Raw genomic sequence first — 14,824 nt, 5'->3', positions numbered from 1 at the left:
GGTCACAGAGAACATGCAAGCTCCACACAAACAGCACTCGACATCAGGATTGAACCAGAGTCTCTGGTGTAGCGAGGCAGTGACTTTACTAGCTGCACTACTGTGCCGCCCCTAAAGTTACGCAAAATGACGTTAAATCCTGTTACATGGTCTGCTTCTAACCAGAGAGTTTCCGCATCTTGTGTGACAAATGTCCTGCTGAATAAGCAAAATTGATGTGATATTTCTATGAATATTCAGAGTAACTTAAATAGTATCAAATGTAATTCCTTTCATCTGTCAAGGATGTGATGAATACATGTAATTATAAAGAGAGATCTGCAGTAGCTCATGTTCAGCCTTAATTTAAACCAATCTGCATTCAGAAACTGTTCTGATCAAAATTTATAATTTTCATTGCATTGTTGATGCAAATATTATTGCAAATTGGATAAAGTAGGAAACAGAAAATAACATCAAGGGAGCTTGTGCTAAGGAAATTTCAGAATTTACATTGATAAGTGAATTGATCATCAGATATAGAGGCTATCATTCATAACTTATCTAAGTATCAAAATGGCAAATAGGTTAGTTGACCATCAAGAAGAATTTGTTTGATCATGAATTAAAGTAAATCAAAGCTTGATTTATCAGCATATCTGCTTACTGTTTAATTTTTTATTTTGCAGTGCATCAGTCCTGATTTAATGAAAATGTTAAACCAAAAAGTAGCAAATCTATTCAACGATCAGCAAGAGAAAATCTTGGAATCACTACAACTCTCACTGTGCTCCTTTAGCTTTCTGAATCATGACTGGCCAGCAGCAGTTAGATGATGATTTTCCTCATAACTTCAGATAGATCAATTTTGTTCTTTTGCACGTTGCCAAGTTCAGTGGTCTGTTGAGCACTGCTTTTCATGTGCCCTCTGGCTGTTTAATTTAGGTGACCTAGTGGAGGCTTTCAAGATGTTCTGTTTTGTTAAGAGTAGATAGGGGAAAAACAAGTTGACAGGTAGTTCAGTAACCAGAGCTTAGATTTCAAAAGATTGGCAAAAGAACTCGAATATTCCCTTCCCTAAGTGTTAGGGTCTGGAACACTGACACTGGAAAAAATGAAGAAAGTTGATTCCAGCTATAATTTAAAAGGGAGTTGGAAAAATATAATGATGAAGAACCTACAAGGTAATGAGTGACTTAGGATTTAGGTATGACTGGTTTTCCAAAAAGTCACCACAGACATAACAGACTGGTCTCCTGAATACAAACTTCAATTAATTTACATTTTCTTGGGCAACTAATCCTGCATATAATTTGTTGCATTCATGGACTTTCTAGTTTATTGCAGGTGCAATTTTATTTTTGCTAATTTAGCTTTGTGACTGTTTATTAGTTAAAGGAGCTTAAAGGTAGAGTTGAGGGTCATGTTGGTATTCAAGTGAAGAGAATTGAGAATCTGTGGGGGAGTTAAATGATTCTACTTGTGAAGTTTTGGGAAAACAAAGTGAAACTAGGTTTTATACAGTTGTTTCTCAGTGTCTTGTTTTCAATGCTAAAATGGTTTAAGAAAAGTAATTTAAAAATAAGAATTTAGCATAAAAAGTGTTCTTGCACTTAATCTCTGATCAGTCATAATATTTAAGTGGCGGTAGTATTAGTAACATCTGGGATAACATCTATTTTCTGCAGGATCAGCATTCGCTTTTGATTTTGCAAAAGCGTCACATAGAGGTAAACGGCCATTCTTGAGAGACATGATCGGAACATCAAAGTCCCGAAATGGCAGTGAGTCATCTCCCGTAGAGTGGGTCGTTACTAATGGAAAGCCTTCAACGGAGATTCAGTTGAGAATTCAAGCACAGCAAGAAGAATTGAACAAAGTGAAAGAAGACTTAAGCAGTCAAAAGGTAAGGTCTGAAAGAAAATGCAGTTTACTGGTGTTGTTCATGATCGTCATTGCTGGCCACTTATGGTAGTTGCAAAATTCAAGTGGAAGTGGATATGAATATAAATCAGATTCTTGAGCAGTTTGATAAATTCAAAGGCAGTTTTTATTTTGGAGAATGCATATTGGCAAAATTGAAGGGCATTTTGGAGCACTTACATTTGGGTTCCGATCGAGTTGTGGGAAGCAGGTCTGTTTTCCCATAAGACTTCCTATTCTGGCTACTCAGCTCTATTGACAGGAATGGTGCATGGTAATTCAGAGGGTAGAAAGAAAGATGAAATTTTACTCCTTTGGGGGGGGGGAAAAACTGATACTTCAGAAATTTCTGCTCTAGTGCATTTGGAGCCCTGTGTGCAACTTGGATTAACTGTTATTTGAGAGATGGATTTAAACCCAACTGAATAAGCCTGTTGGTTAGAAGGACAAAGCCAGCAGAGACCTGGGTCACCCTGGATCCTGTTGAGGATGGGCCACAAAAATGGGCAATATTGGATTTTGGTTTGGTGAGGAATGACAGGATGCACAAAGTGGGCAATGTTAATTGGGGCTGAGCTAAGGTTAGTTCAAGTAGATGGAGCACTTCTCTGCATCTTATTTGCTTAATTTGACAACTGGTTACTGAAGTACAAATTTACTTTTGTTTCCATGATTATGGAAACATTATCAGCTGACCAATAATTACCCCTCAGCTAACATAAAAACAGGTTTATATAGTCATTATCTCATTCTCATTGTGGGAACTTGATGTGCATAAATTAGCTCCTGTGTTCCCCATGACTCATCTTCAAAAGTAATTGACCGTAAATGACTTTGAGGCATACTGATGTGATGAAAGAAATTGCACAATTAGTCAAAGTAAAAATACATATTGCAGGATCAAATTTACTTGCATCACTGGTAAGGGAAAGTTCCAAAAATGCCTTCGGATTGGACCACAGCAAGCTCAAGGGCAGCTGTATTCCAGAAGGGCATCTTTCAGAAAGAGGAGCGATTGAGGGGAAAAATGTGTGGGAGAGAAACTCAGTGGGCCCTACAGTGTGGTGAAATGCATCATTTAGTAAAGGGAGGCTCTTATTCCTCCATTTGCCTATGAACTGTGTCATGGGTGATCATCCAGCACTGTAGTTTTGTCATGCTTTGATATTCATTGCACTTGTGCAGGAAGTCAGTTTGCTTGGTGTATTTTGAGCAGAGGTTCTACAGGCCGCCAAATAATCAGGAAGAGAGGAGCAAATCTGCAGTGAAATTACAAAAATGTGCACAAGCTGTGATGGTAATTTGAGTTAGAACCACATAGTAAGATGAGGGGAAAGTGAAAAGAAAAAAAAGAAGAGAATAAAAAGGGTTGTGGGGTGGTGGTAGTTGGACCTTTTAAGGATAAAGATTGTGATGTCGGCACAGAGGCAAAAGATGTATCTGAAATACAAAATGAGTAACTTTTTCGTAGGCTTGTTCCCTACAGGTGTAACTGTTGCCCCAATCTTTGTGGGAGTGGGGTTAGACTTTGAAACCGGGTGTGTGTACAGTCTATGGCCATTTCCCTTTTAATATTCATACTATGGATTGTATTCCCTAAAGATTTTAGTGTCTACCACTTTGAAAAGGTGGAAAATATCAATCTTTCTATAGGGTAAAATTAAAAATGCATGAAGTAGTGCCAATTAATTGAGCACTATTTGATTTTGAAAATATATTTTTGTGATAGACAATACTACATTAGAAAATTCCAAATGCATCCTACCCAAGTGTATTTTTATTGTTAAAAATGAAATTTGAACTCTTGGAATGATGGTAATAATGGCCACTTCAGTCTGTAAAATGTCTCAGTTCAATGTTGGCTGACCCGTAATGCTTCATAACTATGAAGGTTTATAGAAATATGTATATTCATTTATGATTACTGCATTAAATAGAAGAATAGACTTCAGAACAACAGTACAGGTTATACAATAAAATTGATTTGTTTGCTTAAAGGAGCTGGTGCGCCTGTTACAACAGACATTGAAGTGTTCCCAGCAGGAAAAATACTCCCTGAATACTGCTTGTGCTTCTCTGGATCATGGTATGATGCAGCTTTTGCATCAGAAAGACCACCAAATACAGGCCCTGAACCAGCAGCTAGACCACATTAACCAGCAGAAAGATCGCATGGAGCAAGAAGTCAAAGCAATTCAAGATAAACTTACTGGGATGAGTGACCAGCTTAACATGTTCAGAGAAACCATCCAAGCCAAAGATGAAGTGATTATGAAATTATCACGGCAGCTCAGTGAATGCGAGAACAATCACTCGCCTCAAGGTGTGCTGCCAGGCGCACCCTTTGTGAACAAGGACCTGCAGGAGTTGGACAGGCTAAAGGTATTGGTTTCATTCAGACTTTTGTACTTAAGTATTACCAGACTGAATACTACATTATGCCCTCAGTCGATGTATTTCTCAATCTATTTCTCTTGCACAAATCCCAAAATACTCTCCTATAGATCAGCATTGTTCACGTGTAGTTTACAGCATAGGAATAATCCACTTAGGTCACTGCTAGATACTAGTGAAGGTCATTGACCTGAAGCATTATATCTGCATCTCCTCATATTTACGGCTTGATGTAGTGAGCATTTTCTTTACTTCAGATGTCCAACATTAGTGTGTTTTTTTAATATACTATTGCCATTGATGACTCCATCCAAGCCTTCCCCATCTAACTTCTACTAATATATCCTTCTATTCCTTCCTTCATGTACTTAACAAACTTTTCATTGCATTTGTACCATTTGCCTCGATCACTGCATGTGGGTATCAGATTTGTTTTCTCGCCACTTTCTAGGTTTCTTGTGATTTTCTTATTGGGTTTATTTATAGGTGCACCAATATTATTGACTTTTAACTGCCTCAGTTTAGGCATAATTAAGGATTGACAATCAATACTGGCATTAACAGTCGCATTCATATCCTATAAATAAATAGGGGGAAAAAAGGCTTCTTGTATTTATGTCCCCTAGTCTTTGTCTGCTTTCTAAGTGGAAAAATTTTCTGTCTGTCTGCACAATAGAACTCCCATTTTAATGACCTCCGTCACAGTCCTTTGGTCTAAGAGGAAAATGTGTCTTAGCAATTCGGCTATTTCCTCATAGCTGACCCTTGCAGTTTGGTTATCATGCTTGTAAACCTTTGTTCATTTCTCTGTTGCCTCTATCATTTTGTAATGTGTGCAAAATTGGCAGTTGAACCAGAAAAGGAAAGATCCAAAAGCATAACTAAAAGCAAAGATCAAAGGATCTTGTGAACAGATCATAAAATAGGGAGATCTGGCCAAAAGAAAATCTAAGGATAATGGAATGTCAGTCTTCTAAGTTGAAGGCAAAAGTATGGAGTGGAGTTTTTGTTCCAACTGTACAAAGCCCATACTGAGTTCAGGACAACACACTTTTGATGAGTTGTCTTAGAAAGTCAGTGCAGATGAGATATACCAGAATGCCACCAGAGTTTAAAGGAATAGATGTTACATCAAACTAAGATAGTAATCTTGAGATTAAGAAAGATTTTGGAATGATTTGATACTTCTTTTGAAAAAGCATAAATGGGAGTAGAATAAAATATTTTTCCACTGGCAGTGGAGTCTAGGCAAGGAAACATAAGCAACCATCTTGGAGAGAAGTTAGAAATTGTTTTACGTGCAAATATTAGTTGAAGTAATTCCCACAAAGAGCATTTTGGTTCAATTAACAAATTAAAATTGGTGATTGATGGAGTCATGCTAGCCAACAGTACTGAAGGTGTGGAGCCAAGGCAGATGAATAGAGTTAGGATGCACATCAGCTATGACCTCACTAATTTGTAGCACACGCTGAGAGACTAATTGGCCCACTACTTCTGTTCTAATGTTGTCATGAGAACTTGACTGTGAACAGTATTCTTAAGTGTGGTTCAACCAAGGTACTATACTGGATCAACACAGTCTGTTTTTGAATTCCATTCATTTGGAAGTGAGTCCTATTGCCTTGAACTTTTATATTTTTTTTTAAAATCTGCATTTCTATTACAATTGCGAATCTGTACCTCTAAGCCACTTTTTGTGTTCTATTTTCCAAGGAGTCTGTTGCCTTATTCCTTGCGGCAAACTATACCAGCACACACTTAGCTGTATTAAAATTTATTTGGCATTTATGTACCAATTTTAAACTTGTTGTCTGGATTTTGTTCTAGTTTTCTCAGAACTAACAAACCCCTCAGCCCCCATGACCCCCATCATACAGAGGTTTTGAAATTGTTTAATTCCATAAATGGGGAATCGATGATCATGGAGGTCAGCAGGGAAAGTGGAGTTGAGACCAAGATCAGATTAGCCGTGACTGGTAGATCAGGCTCGAGGCTGTATAGCTTCTTTATGCAACAGTGGTCCCAAAATTGATCCTCCACCATCCACCTTACTAGTGAGTAACTGGTTTTGCGGCCAGTTTGCCATCCATTCTGCTGTTTGCCCTAACTTTGGCTGCATTTAGTTTTGCAGCCTAATAGGGTATTCTTGTTCCACTTGAAATTCAGAGCATTAGTTGTCACAGGATAGTATGCATTCATGCACAATAGTGATGTTTTGAGACTTGTAACCCCAGAAGTGTCCATTTATGTGTCCCAGGTGCATTTCTTTTGTCTGTTGACAAGAGACTTCTCCCTCCAGTATGTGGTCAGACTGATAAGTCCTGTGAATTATCCTGATCCCTCTTGGATTTGCTGCAAATGGACAAAAGCCAAATCGGTTCTTTTTTTTAAAACCTCCAAAACAGTGCAAAAAATTGTAGCTTTTCCATCTGGTGAACTGGATCAATTGTACTGTAACTAAGGTGACCTGGTCAAATGTCAGATTTTGGACACTGAGAACAGTAGATTTTCTTAGCCTAGGCTATCTTAATGACACAATTAGTTTCTACTCAGTCTGTATGAAACACGATGTTGTAATATTGTAATATTTTTCCTTCCAGGACGCCCTTCAGGGCTATAGGACACAGAACAAATTCCTGAACAAGGAAATCTTAGAACTTTCTGAGCTAAAGAGAAATGCTGAGATGAGAGAAAAAGCACTGGAGGCAAAGGTATTTCAACTGCAGTATATTTACACCTGGATTGATGAAGTTGTATGTTTTAAATTGCCGTAGTCTATACTGGAGGTATTAAGGGCAGCAATAATTTCTTTAGTATTGACCCTTGCTTTAATTTGATACGTACACTAAAAATTCTGTGCGTTCATGTAAAATGCACTACAAAAAATATGCTGAGTAAAGATCAGAGATCATGCCTTCAAGCACCTTGTTTGCACTCCCAGTGAAGGAATCTTAAAGATATGTCCTCTCAATGAAGTTTCCTCGCCATCACAGCCTTTTGTTCATGATATACTGAACTACCTGCTCTTCAATGTCCCCATTTTGATTAAATTGAGACCTTAATTTTCCTTTCCCTGCATTTCTGTATAGCAGCTGCTGATCCTCTGCAATTTTTTCCTTACCCCTTAAATCTTCAGGCAATTTAAGATGTAACCTAGAAGGTGCCAATTTAACACTTCACTTTAAGCCTTTTTCAACTTTGGTGTCTGGAGTTGAGTAAATTATCCTTCACTTCATCACTTAGATTTTTCTTGAAAATAAGAGTCTAGAAACCACAATGTCCATAGGGCTACAAAACCTACACTTTCTGAAACAATTTGTTTTACTTTATAGGAAATAAGTTAATGATCTTAACAATATTTCTTGTTTGTAGTGCGAATGAGTTAAGGGGGTGAGGGTTATAGATGTTGGGTAGGGGAAGGACAAACAGACAGTGATTGCTAATGTATATGTGGATGTCACCTAGATCAAACCCAGCTATTACTGCCAAGAATAGAATAGTGCAAACACTGACTACAACAACTTAAACCATGCACATGCTCAAACTTTGTTTCCCTTTATCTTTTAGTCCTGTGTAGTATTGTATACATACCCAACTATGACAAAAGTAGAATAAAGAAATATGATTGGTCCCAGGTGAATGATCTGAGTTGGAAGTTAGAGAGATGCACAAATATTTTGGGAATATCAAGGGATATGGGCTTAATCCAGGAAAATTAAGAGGAACAAGTGCTAATCCTATTGAAACATAAATTTTCCATGGGGTAAATGATTTTTGCCTGAGATGTCTAGACTGAGGGAGGTCAGTTTCAAAATGAGCAGTTGGTCATTCACGACTGCAATGAGAGGAAGTGTCATCACCCAGTAAGACTGTGGAGGCTTGCAAGGTGAAAGTTGATAAGCTTTTGAATATTAAGGAGAATCAAGGAATATATGGTTCATGCAGGAATATGGCACTGAAGCAAAAGATCAGCCATGATCTTAGTGAATGGCAGAGCAGATGAGAGGTCCCCCAAAGCACCATCATCTCTAAATCTTTTAAATATCTAGTTGGCCTTTCAAATGATCTAAATCAGCAATGCCCAACTATATCCATAGATTAGTGTGGTTGGGAAGAAGATCCTGGGGCTTGGAGGATAATGGGGAGAGGGAAAGGATTGTGATTGAAGAGGTATTAACTTTTGGATGTGGGAGGTTGGGATAACAGAGCTGGTTGGTAGGTGAAAAGGCCTTAGTGAGAACATCAGTGGTTGGGAGTCGGGCAGTTATGGAGAAGGCTGGAGCATATAGTCAATGTGAGGAATTGGGTGGGGATGGGGGTGTTGGTCACTCTGTCGGGAGTGGTGTGCTTGGAAAGGAGTTTTGGGTTTTGGGTATGTCAGATGGATGATCAGATGGCATGTGGCCAGCAGGTGTCAGGTCAATGGTTGTTGGGAAAGGGTGGCAGAGGTGTGAGAAGCAGTAAGGACATGAACAGTGAGAGTGAGTTGTGGGTGTTCACTAATAGTGGAAGTTTAAAGAAAGAAATAAAAATTCAAAGATGTTATTTAAAGCTATTTTTAAAATTGAAGAAAAGAATAAAGTTAAATCAAAAAGCAGCAGTTTGGCCTGTGTAATGCTAGTCAAATTAATTGAGTGTTATGTGATTTTATTTGGTTTCCCTGTGTGTGACAGTCTCCAGACTTGTTGTGTTAGCCACACCCTGATAAAACTTGAGGTTAAATAGTGTAAAAACACATTTAGTCAGAACCAGCTAAGGGCCTAAAGTGAACTTTGCAACACTGTTGAGGTAGTATAACTATTCGGGTCAAGGGTGGAGCTTTGTAGCAGTAAATCTGAGATAGCAGTTTTCCCCATTGGGCATATATAGTCTTCGTACCAGTGCTTGTCTGTTGTCTGGCCATTCTGAGAAGAGATCCCTGTCCGTTAGTATCTGACTAGAACAACGTGTCACATCCCTTCAAAGGTCATTTGTTTTCAATCAGCTTGTTATTAGCAGTAGCTACGTTCTCTGAAGTGACCAGATGTTCCCAAAGCTTATCACCTTTCCCCTCATTTGGACGGGTTAATTGCTTTAGGAACAAGCTCCTTTGTCTCTGAAGAACATTCCACTGGGCTTCCTGCCCTGCTCAGCCTGCTAGTCAATTACAGAAACCAGGTCTGGCTTGTTCCAATGGACAAGGACATTTAGCTTGTACCTACTGCATCACATCCCAGGTGCCATAAAAATATACCTCTACAAAGAATGTCCCCAAATATTCAAAATCGGGGTATTTAGCTGATTATTAATCCTGTATTTCTTTTTAAAAAAAAATCACTCTTGCTTTAAAATTCCTAATATGGGTTTTCTGGTTAACTTTTCATTTAGGGCATGTATACTGGAGTTTCTTTTAGTCCTGTGTGGGTTTGGACTTGTATTTCCAGTTCCTTCGAGAGAAATTCTGCAATTGTGTAATGATTCTTGCATCCCTCTCCCTCCCATAACACACTGTGTAGCTATGATTGAGAGTCTTGTTAATTGAAAAATATCTAGAACTTGTGATTTCAAATTATTACAAATGTTGATCTTCTGACAGTGACAGTCTTTCCTTTCCCTGTCTTCCTAGTGCACCAGCCTGGAAGCTAGATTGTGCCAGGTAGAGAGCAAACATCTTGTACTCCTTCAGGAAGTTAAGAATCCTGTTTGTTCTGGGGAAAAGGGTCCGACACATGAAGTAATTTCTAGACTTTTGGAAGATGCACTGAAAGTGGATAGCCCTGAACATCCGGAGCAAACCGTTCTCAAACCAAGTCCTGTCAGGTAATATCATATCACTGTTCTCTGAGCTGGGTAGTTTAGAGAAACATTTTTGTTGAAACTTTGCTGAGTTTAATAGCTCCCTACTGAAAGGAGAAGAAAACAAGGAAGTGTCCTCCTTGGTGGTTCTATCAAGCCTTCACTGATTGCTGTTCTGCAACAAGCTGAGGCTTAGGAGCACATAAATGATATTCCCGCCTTTTTCACAAGTTGTAACGAGGAAACAGGAGGAAGAAAAACATAACTGTCTGCATTGTATAATACAATGAAGTTGAGCTGTACAAACAAAACACAGGAACAGGATATTTAGCCCAATCAGTTTGTTTGTCCTTCACATGAGTCAGTGTCATAACTCAACATGCTTGCTCTGATCCCCTGTTCCTATATCCTTCGATCACCTTTCTAAGTTACTTTTAAATGTTGACTCCATTTTGGTCAAAACTCGAGTGTATTCTACAAACTTGCAACCCAGAATTTAAAAGAAAATGCTTCGCCTCTATCTTAAATCTTTTTCTTCTCATCTTGTATCTATGTTCCCTTGTTCTAGACTGCTCAGTCATTAGAAACTTTAAACCCTTTTACCAAAACTTTAAACCTTTTTGCCAAATTGCTGCTTAGTTTCTTCTGTTCACGTGCAAAGAGCCCCAATCTTTTATTTGTATTCCCACATACCAGGCACCTTCTTAATGTATCTTCGATATACTCTCAACGCCCATACAATGTCGGGTGTTCAGAGTGTATCCAAGATACATTATGGTCAAACTAATATCTTGCATTGATTCTCCTTTGCATCTTTTCAGTCTGTTCCACTTCAGTGTTCCATCTGGTTAATTTTTTGTGTCCTGTGAGCACTGACCCTTTCGCCACCACACCACACGGCTTTACCCCACTCAACATAGTTAATCCTTTCACCCAAAATGTACTCTTACATATTAACTGAATTCTACCTGCAGCCTTTGCCTTAACCTATTATCATTATGTGTTCTTTCATCTTCATTGTATTTTACTGCACTACCTTCATATCATCTGCAAATTTGGATATCTCCTCTGGTCCGATATCTGAATGCCTGGTATGTGTGGTGAGTAGGAGCAATACCAGAACAGAACCCAGAGAGACACCAAGACCTCCATCCAATTTCTGAGGTGTCTGCCACTTTGGATGCATCTCAGAAAGTCCTTGTATTTTGTTCTTATTTTGGGTAAATAATTTCTCTTATTTTAACCAAATGAAAATCCAACTCTTCCCAAATGTTGTCTTCAGTTAACACTTTAGTACTTGTTAAATATCCCCACCTATTTATCCTCTACTGATTCATGCTTCCCTTCTTGGAGGTCTCACCTCATAGTTAACAATTCTCTTTTTAGGGATGCATTAGCAGAATATTTCTCTTCGTATTTTTAGATTTCTCTTATACATACCCTTTGGTCTTTAAGTTTGTTGACTTTTCCATATATCCTTATTCCCTACATTTCTTGTGCCTGATGATACCATGATTCCATTCTCTCAATTTTAATTTTTGTTCTTTTTATCCATACCAATTTGGTTTGATTTATTCATGGATGTCAATGTTGTTGGCAATGATGGCATCTATTGTCCCTGAACTGGGAAGGCAGTTGAAAGTCAAACATCCACGTCTAACTTGAAGTATGTATTTTTTTAATTGGTGTATATATACTTCTGCAATTACATTATTAAAAAAAAATCCATTTATTTAGAATGGAACAGGGAGCATGGTTGCAGGCTAATGTCTTTAATGCACGCACTTAAACTGACACAGTCTACTAAAAACCACATTGCTTCCCTTATCCCTTATTTTTAATAAGCTATTTAGAATGAATTTGAAGCCATGGAACCTGACTTAGTTGGACACCTTTCTTTGCACAAAGAATTATTGCTACATTTTTCCCACATCTTCCATTGTTCCTTCAGGTAATAATTTAGTGCCACTCATTAACTGCATAAATCTGGATTACAGACATATTCTAATCACATTGCTACAGCAGATAGTGCATTTAAAATCTAGCAAATAGCTGTAGAGTGATATTTTTTCATCCATATAATCAATAACACATGACTAGATACCAGCAAGAGACTTCACGTTAGATTTACAAATCTAATTAGCATATATCTGTTAAGGTTACAAGCATGACAGAGTGTACTTCTGAGCCGAGAAATAAACCATTAATGTGATTTTGGTATTTAAATTTCAATGGAGTAAAGCAAATTTCTAATTGTCTGAAGGTTTTCAATCATTCACCAATTAGAAGCCCAGTACAGAAAATACATAATGAACATGTATCCTAATGGCATTTGGCAATAAACATTTTAGAAACTTCTCAAGAAAAAATCACATGAGTTGGTGACAACTGTTTGGTAATGAGTTAAATTTAACTCAAGCTGATGAATTGGATTATAAAAGTTGGACCATTCCAAATTATAAACACTATGGCAAAACAAACAGTAAAATTGGAAAAACTACTTCTTTGTGAACATGCCATTGAGAATAGGAGGAGAAACCTAGAGTTATTGCTGACGGCTTGGAGGTGAATTTGGACAGAGGTATACTTATGAATAACAAAGAGCTCCGCACCCTCAATTACTTTTTAAAAAAAAGTCATATACGGAGAGCTATGTGTTAAAATGGAATGTAATATGAACTGGAAAGACATTAAAGAGCTTAAATGTTGTATTTTTGCACAATCCATTTTGATGTTATTATGTGATCTCACAAGTAGAAAAATGCTAAATGAAACATTTGGTATTTTCATTTTAGTGAGTACGACATTTATGGCTTCAAGACAGTGCCTGAAGATAGTGAGGAGGAGACATTAATTGTTAAAGTTCGAGCTCTAGACTTAAAGTCCATGTCGCTCACCGACAGCCAAGAAATTTCCACAGGAGTTAAATGGGCAAATTACTTTGCTGGTACCATGAACCGAGAAATGGTGCGTTCACCTGAACTGAAGAGCCTCATTCGTTGGGGTGTTCCACATGAACATAGATCAAAGGTCTGGAAGTGGTGTGTCAACCTCCATGTCAAAAAGTACAGGGATAAATGCGGTTCAGGGTATTTTAACTCCTTGCTAAAGAAAGCACTAGAGAAACAGAACCCTGCTTCGAAACAGATTGAGTTGGATCTCATGCGCACTTTGCCAAATAATAAGCACTATGCCTCACCAACCTCAGAAGGAATACAAAAACTCCGAAACATTCTGCTGGCATTTTCCTGGAGAAATCCAGATGTTGGATACTGCCAAGGCTTAAACAGGTATGTACTTTTTTGAATAGGTCTTGAAATATTAATTAGCTAAGTGCTACTCCCTCACTTTCTCACTAACAAACCAGCAGATACAAAATAACTACAACAAAAGCTAAATTTGAAAAATTCATTTTGTTGCAAGCTTTCCATTAAATGGTCCTTGTTTAAATCGTGGCGTAAATTATACAAAAAATAATACAGTGAATTAGGTTTGAATATATTGAGACTGGTGTGATCTTAGTTTGGTAAGTTTGATAGATAATCAGAATAGAATAAGGACAATGAAGGACTTCTTTTGAATGCAATATAAATAAAGTCAAAAACACATTCTTTAGAGATCTCTTTACAACTTTAGTACACTTTTATTCACTGACTATTGCTGGAGGGTGTTGATTTTTGACATTTTATAGGGACTACTCAATGACTCCCAGAAATCCCTGATTTATTGTGAGACCATTGTTCCTCGAAGCTTGGAACTGCTCAGCCAGCCCTGAATAATTGCATTTTTGGTTTCCCTGTAGCTGCATAACTGCCTCCACTGTGCAAATCTTGCTTTGTGGTAAGACTATAGTTTGGAATAACAGGTTTCTCAAAGGCACAGGAAGAGATTTCTCTTGTTCCTTTTCTCCCCCACATTGACTGCTGTTTATCCACATCAGAAATTTTGCTGTGTTCAGTTTATCGGTTCTATTCGAGTGTTGCTGATTTATGAAAGAGCCACCACTTGATAAGCTCATGTCCTAGAGTCTGGCTCAGAACAAACAAATGGTAAATCAGCTTGCGTTTACACAGGACCTGTATTATTGTGAAATGATCCAGGTCACTTCAGAGGAACATTATCAAGGCTGGAGGAGCTCAGCAGGTCAGGCAGCACCTATGGAGGAAAATGGATAGTTGACATTTCGGGTCAAGACCCTTTTGAAATGTTGACTGTCCATTTTCCTCCAAATGTGCTACCTGACCCATTCATTTTGTCCAGCATCTCGTGTGTTGCTCCAGATTCCAGCATCTGCAGTCTCTTGTATCAACATTATCAAGATATTTGATTCTAAGCTAAATCAATAAGTATTGTGATAAGTGATCAAAAGCTGGTTCAGCAAGGTAGGTTTTGAAGAGTGATGGAGAACTTTAGGGAATTCCAAAGTTTTTAAGAAGTCTAGAAAACTGAAGGGATGGCTGTCATTGGTGGAACATGAACGCAATGGTCTGAAATGGACACGTGCCACAATTTTGGTCCTATTACTGGAGGAGGTTAGAGATTAGGAGGGGCAAGGCCATGGAAAGACTGATGAAAACTTGATCTCTAGACACCTAGCATCACTTGTGAGTAATCATGAAGAAGCAGCCACGACGGAGATCAGAAGGTTTCAGAACATATTGTTACTCGGCTCAGCTTTCACCAGAGATGTATTCTAAGCAGGAAACGGAGTGTGGAATTTTAAATCTGGTCGCGACTGCTCCCTTTCAGT

General features: G+C 38.1%; 1 protein-coding gene across 2 annotated transcripts in view; it reads left to right on the top strand.

Annotated features, from left to right (window-relative positions):
• The window catches only part of tbc1d2b (TBC1 domain family, member 2B), an 80,596-nt gene that overhangs the window by 47,733 nt on the left and 18,039 nt on the right, over positions 1-14,824 (top strand). For both annotated transcript variants that reach the window (XM_052042343.1, XM_052042344.1), the window contains exons 5-9: positions 1,668-1,885; positions 3,901-4,284; positions 6,900-7,010; positions 9,905-10,098; positions 12,870-13,364. In XM_052042343.1, the coding sequence (XP_051898303.1) occupies positions 1,668-1,885; positions 3,901-4,284; positions 6,900-7,010; positions 9,905-10,098; positions 12,870-13,364 (1,402 nt within the window). The remainder of the gene's footprint in view (positions 1-1,667; positions 1,886-3,900; positions 4,285-6,899; positions 7,011-9,904; positions 10,099-12,869; positions 13,365-14,824) is intronic.

Source organism: Pristis pectinata, chromosome 32 (genome assembly GCF_009764475.1).
Source record: "Pristis pectinata isolate sPriPec2 chromosome 32, sPriPec2.1.pri, whole genome shotgun sequence".
Taxonomy (NCBI): Eukaryota; Metazoa; Chordata; class Chondrichthyes; order Rhinopristiformes; family Pristidae; genus Pristis; species Pristis pectinata.
The sequence above is the reverse complement of the archived record's forward strand: the minus strand, read 5'-3'. Positions and strand labels throughout refer to the sequence as shown.